Here is a 27595-nt window from a genome sequence, read left to right on the forward strand (position 1 = left end):
CCCCAGCCCCAGTCCTCCAGCTCGTTTAGGCGACCGTTTGCAGGCGCGAGAAGGGGGCGGGGCACTCAGCTGCCTGCCCATCTTCCTGATGGCCCGCCTCCCAACGCTGCCGTAACTCAGGGCAACGGGGCCGGGCGAATGAGGTAACGTCAGGGGCGGGCTGGAGAGCGTCGGCCAGTCAGAGGCGTCGCTCGCTCCGAGGAGGCGGGGCTTTCGAATCGTCCCTCCCCTTGAGAGCTTAGGGGCTTCTTGGCACGTGGCGCTCCTGCCTTCCCGAGCTTGGCTCTGCTGCGCTCCCTGAAAGCTTCCCATCCAACTGCTCTACGCTGTCCGAGGCTGCAGGCACTGCGAGAAGGGACCTGGATTCGAATCCTGCCTCCCACGCGTGTCCTCTGGGCAGAGCCCCTGACTCTGGGCCTCAGTTTCCTTCTCTGTAAAATAAGGAGATGGGCCTAGAAACTTTTTGTTCCTCCCTTACCCTATGAGAAAAAGTCTTGATTCTCCCTCAAAGAGGGTTTTTGGTTTTTTAATGTGAATTTTATCCCTGTTTGCCATATTAGTAACACGTCTTGGTATGATGAAAATAGTGGTGACCTCATAGGCCTCTTTGGGATCCCCCTGGGAACTCTGCCCAATTCTCAGTCCAGGACCCTATCATCCCTGGAGGTGACTGGGTTTGAAGCAGCAGATTCCAGCCCTGGCTACTTAGGGTTGTAATGAAAAAGGAAGAGAGAGAGAAAGGAGGGAGGAAGGAAGGAAAGACAAGCCTCCTTGAAAATCTTTTAAGGGACCAGGGTCAGGATGGGCAAGAATTTGAGGGTCTGCATTGTTGGAAGGGATTATAGAGCCACAATGGGCCTCCAAAGCCATTTAGTCAACTCTCCCAGTCTATGGACTTGCCCATGGTCAAGCATTAGGGGCAGGCTTTGAATCCAGGTCTACCCAACCTGAATCAATCCACAGGCATTATTAAGTACCTATGAAATGCTTGCTGTTTGGATGCCTGCCCTCAGAAAGTTGACATGCAGTGGGTTGACAGCTGAACCTAGGGTCAGAAAGACCTAGATGTGACCTCAGACATTTACTAGCCATGAGAACCTGAGCAAATCACTTTACCTCTGTTTGCTTCAGTTTCCTCAAATGTAAAATAAGTATAAGAATAGCAGTGACCTCCCAGGATTGTGGGGATAGAGTGTTAAATACTATGATTATATCATTACTATGATTATTAGAAATACAGTAGTTTAGGAGGGCACTAGGAGTTGGGAGATCTGGAAATTTTCATAAAGATAAGGAGGAAGTGTTGAGGCATTGAGGTGGATGATAGCGTGCCTTTTGTGAGGAACAGGAAAAAAAAGAATTTGTAATCAGCCCAGTCCACAAGGTCTCATGATTTCCTCCAACCTTATTTTAGCTACATGGAAATGGGAGTGATGGAGGAGACAGATGGTGGGAGGAATCAGGGTGGAAGACTTGGCAAGGCCTGAAAAGGTGATAGGACAAGGCATCAAAGGAACCAGGGTGGAGTTAAACTGATTCACCAAGAAATCAAGATAGGGAGGCAAAAATAACCTTTGCAAGGGTGATACTTGGGAAAGGATTTAGGAAGGAAGGACTGGAGGTTGAAATAAGAATTAAGAAGAGGATTAAGGGACGAAATGCAGAAGGAAAGATGGAATGATGAAGATCTCCAGATAAAGGAATTTTGGAATACTCTACATGGGTAAAGGTGAGATTGAGGGCATGGCCATCCAGCACACCAATACTGTCCACATGGTTTTCTTGGCAAAGATACTGGTGGAGTAATTTGCTATTTCCTTCTCCAGTGGATTAAGGCAAACAGAGGTTAAGTGACTTGCCCTGTGTCACAGAGCTGGTGTGTGTCTGGAGCCTGGATTTGAATTCAGGTCTTCCTGACCCTAGGCCCAGCTCTCTACTCAATGTATGTCAACTTCCTGAGTGCAGGAATCCAAATACCAAGCATTTAAACTCAAATTTTCCTGACTCCCACCCAAAACTCTATTGACAGAGCCATCTAGGTGCATCATTAAGTAGATTAAAGAATTGAAATTGGTGTATATTGAACTTCCCTCATATAGTATGAGAGCAGGAGATGGGGAAAAGAAAGTCTATGAGCCAGGCACTGAAACTCATTAAAGAAGAAGAAATGTCTTGGGAAGAAAATAGGTAACAGCCACTATGTTCTAGATTGTATCTTTGGATAACCTGGACCCATCAGGAAGGAGTTTAATGAAGGTGGGTCTGGAAATGGCAATGAAGAAGAAAGTGTAAAATTGAAAACTAATTTTAATTCTGTTTTGAGACTTAAATACTCTCCCATGCCAAGTAATTCCAAACTCCTTACCATGGTAAGTTCATCCTTCCCCTCCATTCTGACAGAAATTTATCTTAAGACCAAGTTTTTGTCTTGTAATTACCTGCACTCTGGACACAATTCTATTGTGAATTGACTCTCCACCCTTATATTTTCTACCTTTTTCAATGTCATTCAGCTAGTAAGTGTCTGAGGTCACATTTGAGCTCCTGAGTTCAAATGTGGCCTCAGATACTTACCAGCTATGTGACCCTGGCTGAATCACTTAACCTTGTTTGCCTTAGTTTCCTCATCTGTAAAATAAGCTGCAGAAGAAAATGACAAACAACATAAGCCTCTTTGCCAAGAAAACTCCAGATGGGATCACAAAGAGTCTGACAGCACTGAAACCACTGAACAACAGTAAAAGCTGCCCTGATGCCACCTTCTCATTAAAATGTCACTGATTGGGATTGTCTTACCTTGGGCAGAGGAGGTCCAAATGATGTGCTTTCAGGTCAATCAAAAGGAAGACACACCTAAGTCAGCCCTGCTTGGGGTCATTTGGCAGAACTAAGGCAGGATATTTCTACTCACTTTGTTAACAGATTAGTGGTCTCTATTAATAAACTGATAAAGCTCAGAAATTTTGAACCTCAGTCTGCTGTGAGGCATCTGGTGGCTCAATGGATAGAACACTAGAGTCAGGAAGACCTGAGTTCAAATCTAGCCTCAGACACTTCCTAGCTGTGTGACCTTGTGCAAGTTACTTTAAACTCTGATTGCCTGACAAAATGGTCCCACTGGATCCAATGGAGAAGGAAATGGTAAACCATTCCAGTATCTTTACCAAGAAAACCCCGGCTTGGGTCAGGAAGGGTTGTAAACAACTGAACAACAACAGACTACCTTTATTAATTTCTATCCCCACAGAAGTATTCCAACTCCCCTGATGCAGCTTGGGGTTACTGGGAACCCTAAAATGTCAGGGTACAAGGGGGTTCTTCCTGGAAAGAATTCAAGCATTCAAACCTTCTTTCAGTCAAGGTGACAAGGTTTATTGTAATACCAATAGGAGCAGGTTAGATTTCCTAATAAATCTACAACTTAATAGGGGCAAGACTGATTCTTATATACAAAAAGGACAGTAAAAGGATCTGGATTGGATTAAGGAGTGGTTGGTATATGCAAGTAGTCTGGGGTGGGCCAAAGAGCTTGATAGTGAAAAGAATGTGAAGTAAGTTAATTAAGTGATCTAGGTGGGCTAGGTTAGGCCAGATGCCTTGGGTAAGACACCAATGATCTGGGCTTCTAAAATGTATGAAAAGATTCAGGGACTGGGTTGCTTTCAAAGACATTGTCTTTTCCTTTTAGGGGTCCAAGTCCCATCATCCAAACCACCATTATGATCAGAAAGTCAGGGATAGTCAGTATTGGAAAGGATGATGAGGGAAATGGTGTACTCAGTAGGGAACCATGTCTCAATGAAGACCAAAAGATGGAAAGAATAAAAAAGGAAGGTCTAAGATGAAAGGAACTTTATTCAATATCGAGCAAGCATTCCGGTGGGCACATCTGGATTGGGATATTGGAGAAAGGGCTGAGGTGGATGGGTGTGAGAAACCAAGTCAGGGATAGGGAATGGGGTTCCTACATTGGCAGCTGTGAGTTCAGGAATACTGGGATGAAATGAGTATAAAGAGGGTAGAGTGTGCTAACCACTGATTAGTGGGTTCAGGTAGAGATTCAGAGGTTTGAGAAAAGTTCTATATGGGAGGGACAGGATTAGATTGGTCAACATCCTCCCTTGAAGTTCAGTCTCCTAGAAGATTGTGATGGTCTGTCCCATGAGATTCAAGGGGGCCCACCTCATAACAAGCAGAAGGAGGTGAAAACTTGGGAGCTTAATTGTGGTGCCAGGATGTTTAGCTTATTATCCTGGAGAAAGGCTAAGGGGGACAAGAAATAGGAGAAGGTCCTTGGTCAGTGCCCCCATGGGATGGGAAGAAGATGACGACCCCACACAAATGCTTATGGGTACAAGAAGCAAGTAGGAGGAAAGGGTGGAAATGGGACCTAGTGAGAGTAGGAGCCATGTGTTGGGAGTAAGGTTTTAAAATTATTTTGCCATTATGCACATTTGACTATGTTCTGTGTTATGTTATAAAGGTGGTACAGTGGATAGAATGCTGGGCCTGGACTCAGGAAGACCTGAGTTCAAATCTGGCCTTACCATACTTTCTAACTGAGTGACCTTGAGCAAGGCACTTAACCCCTGTTTTCTTCAGTTTCCTCAACTGTAAAATGGGGGTGATAACAGCACTTGTGTCCTAGGGCTGTTGTGAGGACCAGATGAGATAATTATAAAGTGCTGAGCACAAAAGCTTCTTCCCTTCCCCTTTCAACAGCTCAGTGACCTTGGCAGGCCACTTTGTATGTCAACTCCTCCATTAGAATGGGGCTTCCTTCCGGAAAGATTATATGTTCTAACTTTTGTTTGTATCCCTAGAACTTGGCACAATGTCAGGAACATTGTAAATATCCAATAAATGCTTGTCAACTGATTGGCTTTCTGTAAGCTATCAACCCAGCTGTCCTTGAATAACCTTCCCAGAGGCTCCAATCAGTATATAATTGGTCAGTTACAATTAAAACTCAAAAACCAGTCCCATGCAAATGAGCTGATGGACCCCAGTGGATCTTCCTCCAATTCCTGCAGCCATCATTCCCTCAGGCATTTCTCTGCCTTCAAACAGCTTATCAGCATATTCATTTGAGAGGAAGTTCCCTATCTGACTTGTGTCTCTCCTCAATATTTTATCTGAGAGATGATTCATAAGTTGATTTTTGTCAATATTCTTTACACAAAGTTTCTTTTCCTATCCCTTTGAACAACTAAGCTGTTCATATTTGAAAGGGAAAGTTCCTCTAGTGAACATTTGCAGCCCTCTGCAAATTATTTTTTCCAATTAAAAATTTCTTTTTCTTCTCTCACCACTCAATTTTATCTTATTTTCAGTTCCAGATTCTTTCACTCCCTCCACTCCTCCCCTACCCATTGAGAAAACCTCAGGAAATTAAAACCTTGGCTAGAGGAGTAATATGCAAACATCATCTAATTAAAAAGAAATGGTCAAATATTCAACACATTTACAATCTATTGATACAAAATAATTTTTCATTCAAGAAAATCAACATATAACATTATATAGAAAAAGTGAACATCCTTTTTGTGGTGTATATAAATACATTATATATAAGCAACAATATAGCACTTATAAAATCTTGCATATGCTAAAGATAAAGCATTAGTATATATTGCTAAAATAACCTTTATACAAAAAGCATTACATAAAAGCATTCATATCAATATTTTATAGACAGTAAAAAAAAAAAGCCATGTTTTTCAATAGCAACAAGGAATGGTTTACATTACAAGGCAAGATATAATTGTACATTATTACATACTTACCATTGCAGCGTTGTGTTTGGCTATGTGAGTAATCACCTTTCGGGTTTTACCTGGCACATCATATGTAGGTCTAACCACTGACTTAATAGTCCTGATAATCTGAATTTCTAATTTCTAGATTGTTGTTGACTATTATTATCATATAATTGTACTCATTGAAAGCTCATGCTGGCTATTCCACTCCCCTATTGATACACCCTGTTTTCTCTGACTGTGGTATTGGGTTAAAATGGGACTTAATTCTTTATATTCGACTTCACATTCCCATGTAACCAAGATACCTTGGGTTGAGTTCTTTGTGATTCTTGGTCATAATAATATATAAGCTCACCTTTGTCAGGAATAAAAATATTTGAGTTATTTTTTGCCTCTGTAAGTCTTTTTGCAATATGCAGATGAGTTCTTTTCCTCTGAGCCCATTTACTTGGCTGTCCATCATTACTATATGATGGCTCATCAGGAAACTTGACTAACTCCCAATGAGTAAGAGATGGCTCCAGGTGTATAGGAACCTGACTAATGTATGGAGCCATTTTGTAGGCCCAGTCTCTTTATCATATACTATGGAGTAGTCTTCCTCTGGTGTTTGATAATTTGTGTATTCCATGGTCACCAAGACTCCTTAGCAGACTCTGTCACCTCTGTGAATATCTTGACAATGAATCCAAGAATTTTGCAATTATCTGTTTTTATTGACATTTTATTCTGAGCTGATGCCATAGATACTAAGCCTCTTTCAGCCTGTCTCTTAAAGGAAGCACTTTTTATGACTCCTACCATCTCCTTTACTATCTCCAACTCTGAAGCATAAATCAGTAGCTGGGAGTGATTCTTTGCCAAACATTAATAAATGTGGGGTAAACCTTGTGGAATCATTTAAAATAACATTATGTGCATGCACTAGACATGATACAATTTGACTCTTCAGACTATGATGAATAAATGAAGGAAAGAAAAACCATTTATCATTATTATTTGAGGTCTTCTTGGCAAGATATTGGAGTGGTTTGCCACTTCCTTCTCTAGCTCATTTTACAGATGAGGAAACTGAGGCAAACAAGGTGAAGTGACTTGCCCAGAGTCACACAGCTAGTAGGTGTCTGAGGCCAGATTAGAACTCAGGAAGAGGATTTTTCTTGACTTGAGGCATGGTACTCTATCTGCTGCAGCGCCACCTAGCTGCTATCATAGTAATTTATAAATATTTGTTGACTGAGATGACATTTTTAGTGGGAAGCCTCTCCTAGACTCGTAATTGTTAGTTCTTCTTACCTTGCATTTACTTGGTGGCATAAACTCTGTACCCCCATCCCACCCTACCTTGAGGCCAAGGACTATCATTTCATTTTTCTTCACACCCCCAGTTCTGTGCTGCTTTCTGGTTGTATTGAATTGAATTTAAATTGCTGTTTCTTGGATTGAGTGAGTTTCTGTGGTTTCTCTGTACCAAGCACTGTGTTCTGGGAATACAAACAGAGAAAGCTAGACAGTCCCTGCTTTCCAGGAACATACTCTTTAATTGGGAGAAACAATACATAAAAGAAAGTTTGACTATAGGGTCGATGAAAAGGCCAAGATAGGGCAGAGTAGAAGCACAACCTTCCCACGGCTCCGGCTTCCACCTTCCCCAATCCATGTAAAAGGGGACTCTGAACAAACTTTGGAGCTGCAGAACCCACAAAATGACACAGGGAAGCTAACCTCCCGCTGAGGACAGCCCAGCAGGCCAGCAGGAATTAAGCAGCACTCTGGGAGCTGATCCCAGGCCTGCTGTGAGCCAGAGGTTTTAGCCCCAGGGTGGGCCTGTCCAGCTGCTGGTGGGAGGGACTCCAAATCAGCAGCAGCTGTGGCCGTTTCCAGATTTATCAACACATAGATGCGAAGGACAAAGTGAGAGGTCAATGCAGTGTGGATTTTGGGACCAGTAGTTGGGAGAGCATAGGCTTTTGCCCCCATGGTGAGAAGCCACTGAGACATCTTGGCTCAGCCAGCACCATGCTGCAGCTTCAGTTCCTGGCCTGCTGAGTGTAGGGGGACCAATCGACCAGTCTGAGGGGCAATCGCTCTTGCTTTAACCTGCTTGGATCTAGATTGCAGTCTAGGGTGGAGGTCCTGGGGTGTGTGACCAGCTTGCCAGAGCATGTGGAGGCCTCAGAAAGGGCACCCAACTAATACCTCCAGCAGCTGAGGAAACCCCAGTGTTTGGGACAAAAGCTCCCCTGTCTGGTAGCAGAGTCCGACTGTGGCAAAAAGCCCACAGGTCAAGTGACTGAGGGACAACATGACCAGGCAAAGGAAACAAAGCAGACAGAAGATTCCAACATTAGACTCCTATTTTGAGGACAAAAAGGAGCAAAGCATGGAACAGGAGGAAGACAGTGAAGTCAGAACACCTGCACCAAAAGCTTCTAAGGAAAATACGAGCTGGTTACAGGCCATAGAGGACCTTAAGAAGTAGATAAGAGAAGTGGAGGAAAAATTGGGAAGAGAAATGAGAACAATGCAAGAAAATTACAAAATGGGAGTCAGCAGCCTGACTGAGGAAAATCACACCTTAAAAAACAGACTAACTCAAATGGCAAAAGAGGTTCAAAAAGGCAATGAGGAGAGGAATGCCATAAAAAGCCGAATTTGCCAGGTGGAAAAAGAATCTCAAAAGCTCACTGAGGAGAATCATTCCTTCAGAATTAGATTGGAGCAAAGGGAAGCTAGTGACTTTATGAGAAATCAAGATGCTGTTAAACAGATCCAAACAAATGAAAGAATAGAAGGCAATGTGAAATATCTCATGGGAAAAACCACTGACCTGGAAAATAGATCCAGGAGAGATAATTTAAAAATTATTGGACTACCTGAAAGCCATTATCAAAGAAAGAACCTAGAAATCATCCTCCAAGAAATTCTCAAGGAAAATTGCCCTGATGTTTTAGAACCAGAAGGCAAAATAGAGGTTGAAAGAATCCATCAATCACCTCCTGAAAAAGATCCCAAAAAGAAAACTCCTAGGAACATTATAGCCAGGTTCTGGAGTCCCCAGATCAAGGAGAGAATATTACAAGCAGCCAGGAAGAAACAATTTTAATATTGTGGAAACACAATCAGGATAACCCAGGATCTGGCAGCTTCTACACTGAGGGATCAAAGGGCCTGGAATATGATATTGCAGAGGGAAGAGGACCTGGGATTAAAACCAAGAATCACCTACCCAGCAAAACTGAGTATCATGTTTCAGGGGGAAATATGGTCATTCAGTGGAATAGAGGACTTTCAAGCATTCTTGCTGAAAAAACCAGAGTTGAACAGAAAATTTGACATTCAGATACAAGAAGCAAGAGAATCATAAGAAGGTAAACATGGAAAAGAAATCATAAGCCACTTATCCAAGTTGAACTATTTACATTCCTACATGGAAAAACAATAATTGTAACTGATGAAACTTTTCTCAGTATGAAAATAGTTGAAAGGAATAGAAATATGTATACATATATATGTCTATATAAGAGGGTATACGGGCATATGAATACATATGTGAATGTGTGTATATATGTTTACATGTATACATAGATAGAGGGCACAGGACCAAGTTAATAAGAAGGGATGATACTTAAAAGGTGGAATTAAGAGGTGAGAGAGGAATATAATGAGAGGAGATGGAGAAAGACACAATGGGTAAACTATCTCATATAGAAGAGACAAAGGGAAAATGGTTACAATGGAGGGGAAGAATAGGAAGGCAAAAGGGAATGGGTCAACCTTATTTTCATTTAATTTGGCTGGGGTAGAGAATGACATACACACTAAATAGGGTATTTTACCCTACAGGAGAATAGGGGGGAAGGGGATGAGATGGAAGGGAGGACAGATTGGGGAGGAGGGAAGTTGGAAGCACCCACTTTTGAAAAGGGATGGGATCAAAGTAGAGAATAGAACAAGTGGGAGGTGGGATAGGAGGGAGGGAAATATAGTCAGTCTTTTACAATATATCTTCTATGTTAATGTTTTACATTAGCTACACATGTAAAACCTATACTGAACTGCTTATCTTCCCATTAAGGGTGGGTGACAAGGGAGGAAGGGAATGAATCTGGAATTCAAAGTTTTAAAATCAAATGTTTAAAATTATATATGTATACTATTATTAATACTATTTTACATGTAATTGGGAAATAAGATATACAGGCACTGGGGCACAGAGATCCACCATGCCCTACTGGAAAAGTTGAAGGGCATATGGGAGAGAGCAGATTGGAGGAGGGGATATCCTGGGGGACTGCTATTTTGGGGTGGTGGGCAGAGGAAAAACAGGGAGAAAATTTGCAACTCAAAATCTGGTGGAAATTAATGATGTAAATCAGAAGTTAATAAAGCATTTTAAAAATGAAAAAAAAAAAGGCCAAGATATTCTAAGAATTCCATGGTGGGGTGGATAGCAGGGCCTAGGGGTCTTTGGGCTACATCATTGAGTTAAATGAGAATGTAAGGGGTTAGTAGGGTATAGAGGTAAGACCAGCTGGTAAGGCCTGGTGATCCTCCATCTCACTGGAAGGAATAGGGCTGATAATTCCCTTCTCATCCAAGTTTTATGAGTGGTCAAGCAGCCCAAATGGATTCTGGGCAGCCTCAACCTATGGGAGAGGGCAAAGAAAAGGAGAGGGAAGGACATGGTCAGTTGTGGTAGGTCTTCCTGCTGGACTAGCCCACATGGGATTTAGATGGCTGCAGTCAAGGAAGTCAAGGAGCGGTTTCTGCTTAGTCTTAAAAGTTTCTAACATATGTAGCAATTAGTCAATAAACACTTATTAAGCACCTACTATATGCCAGGCACTATGCAAAGTTCCAGGATACAAAAGAAAAGAGAATGTTTGCCCTTTTGTGCCAAATTGGGAAGGTTTTATAATAGATCATTGAGGGATGGTCAGCAAATATCTGACTAGGGCAGTGCAAAAAGTCAGCGTGTCTCTATCAGCAAGAGGTCGCCGTAGGTTCCTATCATTTCTTTTTCTTGGCAGGATTCCGAAGCAAGTAGATGGGTGAGTGCTATGTATAGAGTTTACCTAGATTTTAGCAAAGCTTTCGATAAAGTGACTCACAAGAATAGCACTTACTCTCTGCCACGCTCTGTCCTAAGAGCTTTACAGTTATCACATTTTTAATCCTCACGATGACGACAGGAAGTGCTATTATTATCCTCATTTTAGAGATGAGGAAACTGAGGCAAATAAAGGTTTCAGTAACTTCTCCAGGGTCATACAACTAATACATATCTGAGGCTGGATTGAACTCAGGTCTCCCTGACTAGAGGCCAGCATTTTTTCTGTTGTACCACCTACTTGTCCATAATATTGTCGTGGGAGAGATATGGATTAGATGATATTAAATCAGATAAATTCAGTACTGGTTGGATTGCCAGAAGATGGCAAGAGATTTCTGGTGGAATCCCCCAGAGATTTGTACTTGGTGTGCTGCTTAACATTTTTGTCAATGATCAAGGCACGTGTGGTATGTTCATCAAATTTGCCAGCGGTACAAAGATGGAGGGAGATAACACAATGTATGACTGAGGCAGGATCCAAAATGATCTTGATAGGCTCAGACCATTGGGCTGAATCTGATAAGCTGAAATTCAACAGTGATCAATGCAGTCTTGTACACACACATCAGTTTCACAAATACAAGATAGAGGAGACATAGAAAGCAGTTAGACTTCCTTCTCTTGCTGTGAATGTTCTACTTCCATCTCCAGCTGAACGCTTTTCTGCCTAATCTCCAGTCCTTGGAGAGATGAGAAGTTGTAAAGCAGGTCCTCCCATATGATTATTTAACCATACTCATCCCATATCATATCACACTTGCCCCCAGCTAGACCTCCAGGCTCCACTGGTAAAAGAAATAGCTCCCTCTACTTAATGATGAAAATTCTCACATCTGGTCATACCCTCCACACCTCAGTAACTCTGAACTCCTATAGATCATCATCTAAACCCTATTCCCCACCCCACACCACCATATTCTTCATTCCCATCCCCCTCAACCTTCCCACCTCAAAGATTCTACCTAATTCCACCCAGTCCTTCTATTGTGCCCCCTGGAATGTCTATTCCATAGGTAACAAACTTTATCTTAAAACTTTTTCCCTCTCACTCCTTCCATTTACTAGCTTTTACTGAAAGCTGGCACTCCCCTGATGATACAACCTCCTTGGCCACCCTTTTCAGTACTGACTGCATCTTGGTCAAGGCAGAGGAGTTGGAATATTCCTTGCTCTCCATTGCCATTTCCAGGTTTTCCTCCTACCCCCATCACTCAGTAACCTCCCTTCCTTTGAGCTCATGCTATTCATATCTACCACCAAATCCTGATGAGGCTACCATCAAAATCCTGGACAGCTTTCTAGACACCCTTGAGGCTGCTTCTCATTAATACAGAATAAAGACAAAGGAAATGGAGCCAAGGGAGGCAGATGGGGAGGGAGGCAGGAAGGGTACTAGCTGCTAGGGGGATTTCTGAAAGTCTCTGGGAAAACAGCTAGACTGTGTCATTTGGTTTTGATTGTTTTCTTGTCTTTTGGGGCATTGACATTGTTTTCCTGGTTCTGCTTACCTAGCTCAGCAGTGAGCTGTGTGTCAAAGGAAGAGAAGAATTCTAACCCATTAGCCTTTTTTTTGGTGACCAAGTCACACAGCTGACTCCTAATTCTCCCTCTCAGTCCATTAATCCCTTTCTGCTTCACCCTCCACACTCATCTTTTTCCACCTGAAATTTCCCTCTGGGACTCCTCTTTTATACTGTCTCTGTGGAATTGATTGGGCAGCTAGGTGGCTTAATGGATATAGCGCTGGGCCTGGAGTCAAGAAGTTATTGTTGTTGGTGTTGCTATCTGAGTTCAAAACCAACCATAGACACTTACTAGCTTTGTGACCCTGGACAAATCACTTAACCTCTGTTTGCTTTAATCTACTTGGAAGAGGAAATGGCAGACCACTCCAGTATCTTTGCCAAGAAAACCCCATGGAAAGTATTGGCATGCTATGGTCCATGGGGTCAAGAATACATGACTCACTAACAACAACTAAGACAATACTTAAAAACGAATTTCATTGGCCAATATGGGGAACTAGGTGGCAGAATGATTAGAACACCTAGCCTGGAGTCAGCAAGACCTGAAATCAAATCCAGCCTGAGACACTAGCTGTGTGACCCCAGGCAAGTCACCTAAGCCTGTTTGCCTCAGTTTCCTCATCTGTAAAATGAGCTGGAGATGGAAATGGCAAACCACTCCAGTATCTCTGCCAAGAAAACCCCAAATGGGGTCAAAATGAGTGGGAAAGGACTGAACAACATGGACCATATGTCCCTAAAAGATTATTAGTTACTCTCCATCTCCTCCTTCTGTTATCTATTCACTCCCCTCCATATTAAGTTACACATTCTGTCCTTTCACATACCTACCCTACCAGTCAGTCAACAAGCATTTATAAGTGCCTACCAGGTACTGCCAGGTAATGTGCTAAGTGGAAGACAAGCAAAAAAAAAAAATCCACTTGCATTCTGTGTGTACATTATTCTGACTCTGCTCTCCTCATTTTTCATTATTTCCTATGAGTATTCCCAAATCTCTTTATGTTCTGTTTATCATCTTTAATGGCTCTGCAGTGTTCCATGTCTTTGAGGCACCACAGTTTTGGCAGGGTGGTTCAATGGCTGGAGAGCTGGCCCCCAAGTCCGAGGCTAACTTCACCTGCAGCAGCTCGCCTTTACATCCTCACACTTTGAGCCTTTCCCTAAAGGCACGGCAGCCTACGGCCAAATTGGCTCTAGGTACCTAGGCGGTCCTCTGCCAGAAGGGTGTCGGCTCAGGCTGGCTGAACAAACAGACGGGTGTGAGTGGTTGGTTTCGTTTGTTAACAGCAAGGCTCGGAACTGAGTCAAAACCCAAAAGGAAATGGGAGTAACTGATAGGAGGGGTGGGGCTCTAGGAGGTAGAGGGAAGTGAGAAAGGAGATGCGCCTGTGGTTCAGGTAGGAGTGGTAAGAGGGTAGGGAAGAGGTGAAGTAGAAGGGGGAGGAGGTGAAGAAGTGGGAGGAGGCAGAGAGAGGAGGAGGAGGAGAGTAAGGGGAAGGGGGAGGAGCGGGGAGGAGGAAGGAAAGGAGGAGGATGGAGGAGGGGTAAAGGCAAAAGGGACTCAGGGGAGTAGGGAAAAGGGGTAAAAGGAGAAGGAAAAGAGGAGGAGGCGCTGTTCAGGCTCCCGGTGCTGGATTGCTGCTGCGGGCGGAGCGGCCCCCAGAGTCCGAGATGCACGCCCGCGGCTGGGTGTCGGTGTCGCTGCTCGTGGTGTTCACGCTGCATCTGATGGGGCTCCCCCTGGCGGTAACAGAGCCGCCTGCCGAAGGCTTGAAGCTCCATCTGCGCACCGATGTCAAGGTGCAGGAGGTGAGCCCCGCTTTCCTCTCTATTACCATCGACGCCAGCCTGGTTACAGACCCCAGATACATCACCTTCCTAGGGTAAGTTGCTGCGGGCCCCTTTCTTCCGAAACTGCCTGCTTTCTCCTTGTTTCCTACTTCCTTTCCCTTTTCTGCCCCTGAACAAGTGTCCACTGGTCTCTCCACAAGTAAATACTTGCTTTTTTCTTTTTTAATCAGCAACAGTTTTGTTCTCCAATCGCGTTTCTAGGTACTTTCTGACTGCCTTTAATGTCCTAGGTGAGATAACCCAGACTGAATTGCTCTTTTTTTTCTTTTTGGAAGGGAGAAGGCAGGGCAATTGGGGTTAAGTGACTTGCCCAAGGTCACACGGTTAGTTTTGTGTTAAGTGTCTGAGGCTGAATTTGAACTCAGGTCCCCCTGACTCTAGGGCAGGTGATCTATTCACTTTGCCACCTAGCCTCACCCCCCCCCCATTTTTTTTTAATGTGCAGGATAGGGTTGTGTTACTACAGGTTTCTTAATCTGGGGTACATGGATCCCTCCCCTCATGGGGTACTGAATAGATTTCAGCAGGTCTATGAACTTGGATAAAGGGGGGGGGGGTACATCTTTATTTTTACTAGTCTCTAACTGAAATTTGTCATTTCCTTCAATTACTTAAAAACCATATTCTGAGATGGGGTCCATAAGTTGCACCAGACTGTCAAAAGGGTCCAACACACACACACACACACCCCTAGAAAATCTCTAGCACTAAAGATGGAAGGAACTAGTCTCTATGAGTAACCAGTTATCATCATTAGTCCTTTCCCTGAGGAATATGGCTGGCCAGAAGGAGCACTGGTTATTTCTGATGTCTAGGATTGTGCTGCATAAAGGAAGAACTTAATAAATAATTGTTGAGTTATTGCCTGCGAGAATGGGTACTTTCCAGTTGAGTTCTTGAAAAGCAGGTTGATTTTTAGAGTTAAAGGCAACATGTCCAAAACTGAGCTCATGATCTTACCTTCAAAACCTTCCCATCTTCCCTATTCTATTAAAGATATCAACAGAGATAACTGAATCCAATCCCCTCATTTTACTGTTAAATAAACTGAAGTTTAATGAGTTTGGCTGACTTGCCAGATGGCAGTTATATGAATTTTTCAAAGCTTTGTGAATCTGTATGTACAATATTTACTCGCTGAATATTTACAACACTTAAGGCTACTTATTTAATGCTTCTGAGGGTACATTGGCTAGGCAAGTTTCCCTACATGTTTTATTACATTAATTAAAGTTATCACTTGTAATAGTCTGAATGTTGTAAAATTTTCTTCTTGTGCAATTTGGAACTATGCCCAAAGGGCTGTAAAACTGCTCATATCCTTTGAGCCAACAAAACCACTACTAGATCCACTTGCATGTCATGGCATCACCTCCCTGATGGCATGGTCCCCTTCAAGAATGAAGGACAAACAGAAGCAGCAAGAAAGATACCAATATCTTCACTCAGACTTTCAATCGGTGCCATCCTCTGGTCTTCACTTTTTTGAATCTAGTTGTTGCCAAGTTCTATTGATTCTACCTTCATAACATCTCCTACTATCCCCTTCTCTCCTCTGATGCTGCCACTATCCTCATCACCTCATGCCTGGACTTTTCCAATAGCCAGATGGTTGGAGGGCCTGCCACAAGTCTCTCCTTACTCCAATCCATGCTCCTCTCAGCTGTCAAAGTAATAAGCACTTTCTTTTCCAGATAGACAGTACTTATTTATATGATATATTCATTGATATACCAGATCTTGTGGTAGCCTTTTGTGGAAAAAAGAGGGGAGAGGAATGACCAAACAGTCTCTGCCTTTAAGGAGTTTACATTCTATCAATCAGCATGTTCATGTGGAAGCCTGGACAAAATAAATCCAAGTTAATTTCAGGAGTGAGAGGCACTAGCAGCTGAAGGGACTTGGGAAAGGCCTAATGTAGGAAGGGGCAGCTAAGTGGTACAGTGGGTGGAGCATTGACCTTGGAATCAGGAAGAGTCATCTCCCTGAGTTCAAATTTGGTCTCAGACACTTGCTAGTTGTATGGCCCTGGACAAGTCATTTAACCCTGCCTTGTCTCAGTTTCCTCATCTGTAAAACAAGCTAGAGAAGGAAATGGCAAGCCACTCCAGTATCCTTGCCAAGAAAATCCAAAATGGGGTCATGAAGAATCAGATATGATTGAAGAACAATATAGGAAGAGCTATACCCCATTCTTTTTCCCTTTCTCCATAATGAAGGAGCAAGGAATTTTAAAGGAAAAATGTGTTTTCTGCTACCATTTTAATACTGGCTACAGTTAATAATACCCTCAATTACAACTGGGAAATTAGAGGACATACTGTTAAGTGATTCAGAGAAGCAACATTGGGATTGTTAAATGGCAATAGAAAAGCTAAATCCAGCAAAAGAGGGGTGTGGTTTGTTTTTTTAATTATATTGGGAGAAAAAAAGGCAAAGCAAAGAAGGAATAGGACATGAGTTTGGGCTGGATGGTGTGAGGATAGCTGAACACACAAAGAAGGCAGAATTGTTCATTCATTTGAGTTCCTCTTCAAAAGAGAAAAACCTTTATGCAAATGACAGGACAGAAACAGCAGGAAACTGATGCCTAATAAAAGTAAGGAGATAGTGTGAAAGTCTCTAGTCTCTACCTCCCCTAGAGGAATCCAAGTCACCTGGCTGAGATGAAACACACACACACACACACACACACACACCACACCACACACACACACACACACATACCCACCCCCCCCCCCCCCCACACACACACACATCCTCTGGTTGGTACTGAAAGAAATGGCTGATGTGATGGCTGAACCACTCTTGGTAATTTCAGAAAGATCAAGGCAAACAGGAGAGGTGCAACAAAATTGGAGATGGGCAACTATTTTCCCAATTTCTGAAGATTAGGGAAAAGAATCAAGTCTACAAACCAGTGAGCTTGAATTTGATTCCTTGGGGAATTCTCAAATGTATTGTTAGAGAGATGGATAGCACATATCTAGAAAGGGAAATAGTTGTTACAAAGAGTGAGCCAAGCTTCATCAAGAAGCTCAGATCATATCAGGACAGATTAACCTCATTTCCCTTTTCAAAAGGGTTAAGTAACTAGCCCAGAGTCACACTGCCAAAATATTTCAGAAATGGAACTTGAATTCAGGTCTTCCTGACAGGAAGGCTCTCTCTCTCTCTCTCTCTCTCTCTCTCTCTCTCTCTCTCTGTCTGTCTGTCTCTCTCTCTGTCTGTCTGTCTCTGTCTCTCTCTCTCTGGCTCTGTCTCTCTTGGGGTCTGGAGTCATTTGGGGTTAAGTGACCTGCCCAGATCACACAGCTAGTATGAGGCCAGATTTGAACTTAGGTCCTCCTGACTTCAGGGCTAGTGCTCTATTCACTGTGCTGTGTTCTCTGTCAGCTAATGTGATCAGAAAAGCACTCATGTAGAAGTCTTTCTCTCTCCTGTCATATCTTTTTTTTTTTTTTTAAGATTTTTCTTTTTGCTTTTTTGGAGGGAGGAAGGTAGGGCAATTGGGGTTAAGTGACTTGCCCAAGGTCACATGGCTAGTTTTGTGTCAAGTGTCTGAGGTCAAATTTGAACTCAGATCCTCCTGACTCCAGGGCCGATGTTCTATTCACTGCACCACCTAGCCTCCCCCCTCCCACCATATCTAACTAAACCCAGGGAAGTTTAAAATTTTTTTTATCACATTTTCAGATGACACAAAGCTGGAAGAAAGCTAACAGTAGGTGACAGAGTCAAGAAGCAAAATGATCTTGACAGGCCAGAGCATTTGAACTGAATCAGATAGAATGAAATTCAACAGAGATAAATGTAAAGTCATATACTCGGACTCAAAAAATTAACTTTTAAAAAAAATTTTTTTAAAGCAATCAGGGTTAAGTAACTTGCTCAAGGTTACACGACCAGTTATTTCTGAGTGTGGTGCTAAGTATCTGAGCCCAGATTTGATCCCCAGGTCATCCTGACACTGGAGCCAGTGCTCTTACTGGATGAGCCACCTAAGAAATCAACTTTACAAATGTAAAGAGGCAGGGTTAAAGAGCAGTAGGTTTGAAAAAGATCTGAGGGCTTTAGTAGACTCCAAACTCTGAGTCAGCAATAGGATAGAGCAGCTGACAAGGTTAATGTGACCTTACAGTATTAAGGGATGCATAAAGAAAGCCTTCGCTTTCTGGGAATGAGTCCTTTTATACTCTGGACTAGTCAGTCCATATATGGAATGTTGTATTCTGGGCACTATGGCTTAAAGAAGGACATTAATGAACTGGAGAGTGTAAGTAACCAAGATGGTGAAGAGCCTTCAGTCCATGTCATAGGAGGATCAATCAGTTGAAAGAATAGAGGATATATAATCCGAAGAATGGAAGGATTATCCTCATAAAGAATTGTCCTCATAAAGAGGGATTCAAATTCAGTTTGGTCCCAGAGGGCAAATTTGTAGTTGATATCAGGAAAATTTCCCTAGTAATTAAAGCTGTCCAGGAATGCAGTGGGCTTCTCTGAGAAGTGGAGGCTTTCTCCTTCCTGGAGATCTTAGAGCCATAGCTGAATGATCATTTGTTAGGTATGTGAGAGTGGAGCTCAAACAACATATGTTATAGTGGGAAATTTTTCATATGTGGGTTGGCCTAGATGGCTGCTGAGATCCTTTCCAACTCCCAGATTCTATGATTCTCCATTTCTATTACTGTTTCTGCAGAAACTACATTTTTTAACTAACATCTAAAAACAGCCCCACTGACCCATCAACCAGATTTTCTGGGTGAAAATGGACTTTTCACTAATTTGAGAAAATCTTGCTTCTCAGTTCTCAAAGGCTTCGAACCTTAGCCAGAGGTTTATCTCCTGCCTATTTGAGATTTGGTGGCACCAAGACTGACTTCCTGATCTTTGACCCAAAGAAGGAATCAACCTTTGAGGAAAAAAGTTACTGGGAAGCTCAAATCAACCCAGGTGATTTTAAAAAATATGATATTTTCAATGTATAGTCATGTCTTTTTGGTTTACTCCTGTATTTGCCTTGGTTTACATATTGTAATGTGGACACCTCATTGGACACCTCAAGGACAACTTGACCTGTTGCAGGAGCCTAGAACCAAGTGGGAAATGCCTCACATTTCCTTGCATCCTTTGATAATTTTTCCAGCTCTAGAAGGTACACAGTGGTATGTGTCAAAGCCTATTAACAGTGCAATACAGGTGTGGGAATGATGTTTTCTTGGAGAAAGCATAAAAATAGGAATGGGTTGGAAGGAGGACTTATTAAAAGTTTAAAGTACCCAAGATGCAATTTTATGTATGAAAGGTCAACAATGTGTCATTTTAAAAATGTGATCAAAATGGAGGTGCCAAGGACTGTATTTCTACTTCACATATGTGTCCACTGCCAAATTACATTTGCTAAGCAGTGAGTGGAAGAATTCACTTTGAAATATGTTTGAGATAAATATTTATTTTAAATGTTTTTATAGCTTCATTTAAGTACCTCAGCCCTTTTCTCAAGAAGTAGATAGGAAGACTGGGAACATGGGAAATGGGACCAGCTATGAGAAAGTAAGGACTGATTTGAAAAAAATTAATTAAAAAAATAATGATTGTATTAGTCCTTTCCCAATCAGTCAAACACTTAAAAAACTTTTGGCTAACTGACCAAAAAAAAATACTGTGGAAAAAAATACTTGTTGTTACTTTAAAGAGAAAAATCTTTTATTCATCAAGAAACCCTGGGTATTCTCTTCCTACTTGTGCTGATGTCACTAGTAATGTTTGTGCTGTTCTTGAATTATTCTTTTTGGTCCCAGGGATCTGGGCTAGTAGCCAAAGGACTAGATTATGTAGCTTTGATGACAAGAAGTCATCCTAACATCAGCTACTTCCAGGTGCACATGACTGCAGGCAACTGGTGGCACAGTGAATAGAGAACTGGGACTGGGGTCAGGAAGACCTGAATTCAAGTTTCTCCTTAGATATTTACTATGTGACTCTGGGAAAGTCACTTAACCTTTGTTTGCCTCAGTTTCCTTAATTGTGAAATGGGGATAATGATAGCACTTCTCAGGGTTATTGTGAGGTTCAGACAGGATAATATTTATAAAAGTGTTTGGCACATAGTAGGCATGATATAATTTGCTTATTCCCTTTTCCCCTTTCCTGTCTTAGAATAAACATCACAATCTAATGGGCAGTCTGGGGGTGGGGGTGGGGTTCTTTTATCCTGTTCATTTCTTTGAAACCAAGAAATGTACCAACTTTTAAAGAGTCAGCCTTCCTTACATTCCCACCCTTCTCCCATCTCTACTGTCCCCTCTGCCATGGCAGCATCGGATTCAGGAGAGAGCAGACATGCAAACTTGGGATTTCACAGTGGTTTTCTTTTGAAAGAAAGGTAGTATATTGTAGGATAGAGGATAGAGCCTTGGAGTCCTGAGTTCGAATTCTACCTCTGGGACTTGCTAACTAACTCCATGGGTCTGGACTAATTATTTAAATTCATCTGTTAAATGGGAATGCTAGGACTTAACTCCCAGGGTTCTTGTGAGGATCAAATGAGATAACAAAGCACTTTGCCAACCTTAAATCTCTTTATGTTACTCTTATTGTTCAGTCATGTCTTCTTGACTCCATTTGGGATTTTCTTGGTAAAGATACTGGAATGGTTTGCATTTCCTTCTCCAGCTCATTTTACAGCTGAGGAAACTGAGGCAACCAGGGCTAAGTGACTTGCCCAGGGTCACACAGTTAGTAAGTGTCTGAGTTGAGATTTGAACTCAGGAAGATGAGTCTTCCTGACTCCAGGCGCAGAGCTCTATCCATGGTGCCACATAGTTGCTTCAATAGGGGATAACATTATCCCCATTTCATAGAGGAAGAAACTGAGGGCAAGTGACTTACCCAAAGTCACATAGCTAGTATATATCTGAGGCAAGAGGATTCAAATTCAGGTCTTTCTGATTACAGGTCTGAACCTCTAACAGCCTTGCTGCCTAGCTGTCCTTCGTAGATACCCTAATATCTGAAAAGCATCAAAGCTAACTCAAACTTTTTTCTCCCACTGTAGATACTTGCAGCTTGGGTCCCATCCCCTCTGCTGTGAAGGGGCACTTGGAATTGGAGTGGCCCATCCAGGAGGTGCTACTACTCAAAGAACAACAGCAGAACAAGTTTGAAAATGGCACATTCACAAGTAAGAAATGCAAGGTGTTTGGTAGGGTATTCTGGTCTCAGAAGCAATGGGCTTTCTAGGATTAGGCAGCCACATAAGCCTGAAAGACACGATTGATTCTGCAAGGTAGGATGCTACTATTAATCTAGAACACACAATCATCCTTCACCTCTGAAACTGCTGGATGGTCACAAAGGTTTCTGGGAAGTAAGTCAAAGGGGACGAGCTAGGATTGACTAATGGACTTCATTGGGTAAGCAGGCATTAATCAAAGGGGTTGGAGAGGCTTGGATCAAACCAGAAACGTTCTCCCACCAAACTGGTTTCTTTTTTGTTTCTTCTATGCCTTAAATTACCCAGGATTTTGCAAATGTGGGACTCGCCCAAATAATTAACATTCTGACTAGCCTGGAATTACTTATATTCTATAGACTTGATCTGCAGAGCTAATATAACAAATGACATATAGTAGAATCTCTGAAAAAAAAGTCATTTGGCCATATTTCAAGATAACATTTTATATCAGCGTCATTTTAACATGATATTCTTATCTAGGGGTTAAGTATGGGTATTTTATCTTTTCAGTCAACAGAAGACTTCATTAATATAAAACACAAGGGACTGGGGAGAAATGACCTTTGAAGTCAACTAGTTTGAGGCATCCAACATTTTTATTAAGATTAACATTTTAAAAAAAAACAACCCATATTTTTTAAAAAAACGATTTTTATTTTAAATTAATCACCAAAAAAGAAAGCCTTTTGATATAGCAGAACACAAAAAGAGGATATGAAACAGAATCTCTGTTTCATTCCACATTTTTAAAAATATATAATATTTAAGCTACACATCACTTTCAATACTACACTGCTTTTCTATGCTTTCTCTTGAGTTTCCAGTGCATCTTTAAGTGTTTCAATGGCACTATTTTTTTCATCAGTATTGTTAACTCTCTCTCTCCTCCCAACTAAAAAAAATGAAAGAAAAAAATAAAACTTAAAACAGATAAGTACAGTCAAGCAAAATGAATGCACACAATGGTCATGTCCAAGAATGTCTATCTCTTTCTGCTCCTTGAGTCTATTGTCTCTCTTTCAGGAGAAGGCCAACATGCTTAATCAGAAGTCCGCTGGAGACATGGCTAGTCATTGCATTGATAAGAGTTTTTACATATTTCCCCGCTGTTCTTTACAACAGTGTTGTCCTTGTGGGATTTGTTTTCCTGGTTCCACCCACTTACCCATATCAGTTCATGCCACCCAAGGTTTTCTGCCATCATTTCTTTCGTCTTTAGTACTATTCGATTACATTCATGTTTCACAAATTGTTCCAGCCGTTCTCCAATTAATGGGTGCCCCTCCCCTTAGATTCTAGTCCTTCGTTTCTTCTTGACTGCAGTGTATTTCTCCATGGTCTTTCTGGGCCACCATGTCCTTATCTGTAAAACAAAGGGTGGGCCTAGCCCAGTGCTTGATCTATGATCTAAGGATATTGTTATCTTTGTTGTCCTTAGGATCTATGTCATGGGATGATGATTAAAGCTAGGAGACTCTAAGAGTGGTTTCAAATTAGGGGGAAATTCCCTTACATCTTTCAGAGAATCTTTTTTTTTTAATGAGATGTTAATGTTTCAGACTAAGAAGAGTCTATGTCCTCCTGAAGACAACACATCATCAATGCTGGCTGTCCACACCGTGCCCACAATAACCAAAATGAGTATTGATCTCTCTATAAAAGGAGAGCACTTTAATTATGTTGTTGGCCGTATGATGCTTTTGGTTTTTCTGTTTTTTGAATTCTCCATAAAATGAAGGAGTTGGTTTATCACCTCTGCCATGGATTTTCTTTCCTTGCGAGGTCCAAGGGGAAAATGTTTTCCTTCAGAAATCAGAGGATTGGACTTAAATGGCATACAATTACATAATGTCTATACTTAAAGAAAATCTGGTTTCGATTGATGCTTTCAATATTGTGTGGCTGGAAATGCATCGTTATCCGTATTTCATTGTAAGTCATGAGGGGAAAGGCCTACTATGTTACAGGTGAAGAAGTTGAGATGAGGAGATCTCGGTGACTTGTCCATGTTTAGTTGTCTTTGGTATGTGGCAAAGATGGTACTTGAGCTCAAGTCTCTAGACCCCCAAGTTCTTTAGAATGTGTTCTGGAGGTTCCTGTCAGCTAGCCCCAAAAAGCATGACCATTACGAAAAACTATCAGAGTTTTGCAAGAGCCTCCATTGGTATAAGATAAGTGGGCCAGCTGCAGACCCATCCTGGCTATTTAATCATCAGTAGTATTAAAATGGTAGCATTAAAGTCAGTATCAACAATAGTATTAAAATTGGGAGTATTAAAATCCTTATAATATGATTTGACCTACAGCATAATGGCAGGGAGTAGACTCTGATGAGCCTCCGCTCAGTCTCGTATTTTCCCAATTCTGTAATGACCCTGTTAGGTAACATTGTATGTTATTGTTATTTGTGTCCTAGCTCCATGAGGAGAAGCTCTAATTGGGTCTTACCAAAATACCTACATAGCTTTGTATTCCCCATCCTCGTGCCCAGTACCTATTGTAATGCTATGTGGGCAGTAGGGGATTCATGGATGTTTGTTGAGTGAATGTGGTTTATGAGGGAGGTTTCCAGGTCTAGTTTGGAGGAAGCAATGTAGATTCCGATGTTTTTAGGCAGTGTTCAAATAGTTTAACTTTGGTTTGTGAAAAGACTTGATTTCCTCATTCAAAGTTAACAGCAGATGAAAAGATTCCCCTTTCCCCCAATTTTCCTACTGTGGTGTTGTTTACAAGAAACCAAACATGAGGCTAAAAACTTTATTTTTGGAGTGGGAAGGGATCTGGGCCTGTGATTTCATGGGCATGGGGAACTCCTGGTGTGGATTCACCCTCCACCAATGCAGATCAGTATGCTGGAGTACTGGGCAAGGTAAAGTAAGCTGACTGATGACAGCACAGTACAGTGCCAAGCACATAGTAGGCCCTTAATAAATGCTTATTGGTCAGTTGATGTCAGATGCAGGTGACAGATGTCTCTCTGCCTCCATCCTTCTCTCTCTCCACTATGTCTGCTGCTACAATTGATAACTGGTCCGAAAATGAAACTTTCATGTATTAATAATGAATTTTACACCAAAATCAGATATTTAAAAACATCAGGATTTAGCTCAATTTGTAAAAGCTTTCCTGTTTCTTTTATACATTTCCCTCTTTGCATATCCGTTCCCCATGGCAGTGTGTTACTGAAGTGAATGGGCATTTTTCCACTTGGTTTCTCTTTCCAGGATTGTCACAAAGCCATTGAGGATGTCAGTGGTTCAGTAAAGCTTCTAAGATGTAAGAGTTAGTAGAGATAACCTTCTTATGTTGACCTTTGGGTAGAGCTCAAAGTCAGTTCACCCTTAGAACAAGAACTGCAATAGTAGTACATGTATTCATTCAGGCTCTTTCTCTTTAGATGACCTGGACAGCCAAGTAAGTGACAAAAACATGGGGAAACAGGATGTGACCTCATCTAGCTCAGACTGGGTTGGGCAAGTTACTAGAAACAGCAAATGTAATCATGGGTGTGTCCGCCCCAAGGCAGATTCTGTTATTAGAACAATAATCTTTGGGGTTAATAATAGTATTTGGAATGGCCGCCGGACCTAGTAAATAGACAGCTGTCCCTAAACACCTGGGAGATTAAACCTTGTCTCTGATTAGTAGGGCTGGGTGTGCCTTTACTATACTAGTAAGTCATTCCGCCTCTTAGTGTTCTACTTAGCTCCTAAGACCATCAACTGCAGAGAATGTGCTGACCTGATCAGCAGGGAGGGAGTTTCCTCACCCTCTCCTGATGAAATCACAAATTCAATCCCTTAATTCTATTGCACCTAGGGAAGAGTTTGGGATCTGAAGGCAGGAAGACCTGATTTCAAACCTAGCTCTCTGTGCAACCCTGGGCAAGTCATTCTCAACCTTTGTCTGCCTCAGTTTTGTCATCCATAAAATGGGGATAATAATAATACATTATTATTATAATAATAAACCCTAGGATTGTTGTGAGGATAAAATGAGAGGATATTTGTAAAGCATATTGTAAACCTTAAAGTGTTAGTTTAGTTGATCCACTGTTACCTTGCATTTGGCACAAGGTAGGGTCTGCCATAGAAGCCTTCTAGGGAAATATCCAGAAGTATCTGGAAGACTTGCTTCTGCTTGTGACACGGTGCCAGCACATAGGCTCTGCAGGCATTAAAGCACCAGCAATAGAGTTAATAGTGATAGGTCCAGGGAAACAAACCTGCATGCATTACCTAAGAGTCAGCTTCGGGGGTGGTAGCAGAACAAAGAGGCCATTTCAGGATGCTCAGCTTCGTGATTTTGCTTCTCATCAGTCTAGGATTTGTCCACATATCCATGCTATCACATGATTGTAGTAATACTTCCAAACATCCTCAGTTTCAGTGGGGATAGTTCTGTAATTGCTCTGGGCCTGAAAAAAGTCTTCATGAGTTGCATTGGCCAAAACAAACAAAATTATTTCTTCACCTGCTAATGAACCTCTCCATACTCAAGTGACAGATTTCTGGGCTTATCTGGCTTGGTGGTACCTGCCAGAGCTCACGTTCCTCCATCACAGCCTTCAAGAACACAAGGTTTCCTCTCTCATGTGTTGAGGCATCTCAAAAAGGCCTCATTGAAAATGGCAGTGAGATAGCAATTAGGAAAAAAGATGTTTGTCTATATGTGCATACCTACTGTGTTTCCCCGATAATAAGACCTATCCCGAAAATAAGCCCTCCCCTTACTGTGTAAGATTCCTCTAAAATAAGCCCTCCCCTGAAAATAAGCCCTATTGAGATTGCTACTGTAGTGAAGGTGATCCCCTGCACTACACGCTACATTACAGTACCCTCTGTATGCACCATCCCTCCCCCCGGTGAAATGCACACCACGCTCCGAGCTGCATCCAATCAGAGCTGCAACAGTGAGCGCGTCATCCTGTTCTTCCCCAGTGATTTGCTTGCTGGCGCCATTGAGAGCAGTGCCACGGAGGAGAGCTGAGGCAGGACAACATAAGCCCTCCCCTGAAAATAAGCCCTCTTGTGTTTTTCTTTCCAAAAAAAAAATAATAAGACAGTGTCTTATTATCGGGGAAACACGGTATATGTGTATACGTCTATGTAGAACTATAAATGTATAACAATAACTAGAATTTCCATTGTGCTGTAAAGCTTGCTAATTATCTCACATATATTATCTCATCTGACCTTCACAACAACCAGCTTGGAGTGGAGTGGAGAGAGTACTGGCTTGGGAATCAGGAAGAACTAGGTTCATATCTGGTCTCACTGGCTCTGTGACCCTGGCAAGTCATGTGACCTTTGTGTTACATCAGTTTTCTTATCTGTAAAATGGGGATAACGATTTCATCTGCTTCCCAGACCTGTGGTGAAGATCAAGTCAGATAATGTTAGTAAAACATTTCGAGAATGCGCTATAAATGCTACGTATTATTATTGTTGTTAACAACCCTTTGAGGTAAAAGCTCAGTAGCATTTCTATATAGCCCTTTAAGGTTTCCGAAGCACTATATATGTTGTTGCCTTTGATCCCCAGAAACTACTCTTTGACGTAGGTATTATTATTATGCCCATTTTACAGATGAGGAAACTTGCCCAGGGTCACATAGCTAGTAAGTGTGTGAGGCAAGATTCAAACTCAGTTCTTCCTAACTCCAAGCTAGTGTATCCCAGCTACTTAACTTTATGGAGAAGCTTGTCCATTTTCATTCTTATTAAATTATTCAGAAGGAAAGATGCACTTTCTACATTCAGGAACATTTTCTAAATATCCTAATGCTTAAAATAGTGGAGTCAGCTATGAAGATTCTGCAGTTCTAAAAAGGGTTAGGTGCTAAACACACTCTTGTTTCTGGGCAGGATTTGCATTGTCTTGGCTCTCTGTTCACTGGACTTGGGATTTGGGGTGAACCCTTCTGGAGCTCAGGGTGCACAGATTACTGCTTGAAGCACCTCCAAGGTCCTCTATTCCAACCAATTTATTTTGCAGGTGAAGAAACAACCCTTAAAGATTAAATGACTAGCTCAAGGTTACATATACAGATCTAGTGAATGGAAGTGCACACATTTGGAATCCAGGTCCCCCAACT

At 41.9% G+C, this 27595-nt stretch overlaps 1 protein-coding gene across 2 annotated transcripts in view; it reads left to right on the forward strand.

Annotated features, from left to right (window-relative positions):
• Window positions 1-13858: 13858 nt before the first annotated feature.
• HPSE (heparanase) overlaps window positions 13859-27595 on the forward strand; it is a 45329-nt gene continuing 31592 nt past the window's right edge. Inside the window, exons 1-3 of one of the 2 annotated variants that reach the window (XM_069092225.1) lie at window positions 13859-14290; window positions 19069-19214; window positions 21319-21444. In XM_069092225.1, coding sequence (XP_068948326.1) covers window positions 14079-14290; window positions 19069-19214; window positions 21319-21444 — 484 coding nt within the window. In that variant the 5' untranslated portion in view covers window positions 13859-14078. The remainder of the gene's footprint in view (window positions 14291-19068; window positions 19215-21318; window positions 21445-27595) is intronic. The other variant, XM_069092233.1, reaches the window with a different exon arrangement.

Source organism: Petaurus breviceps, unplaced genomic scaffold, assembly GCF_028583685.1.
Source record: "Petaurus breviceps papuanus isolate PSGF00001 unplaced genomic scaffold, PetGlider_PUasm1.0 126, whole genome shotgun sequence".
NCBI lineage: Eukaryota > Metazoa > Chordata > Mammalia > Diprotodontia > Petauridae > Petaurus > Petaurus breviceps.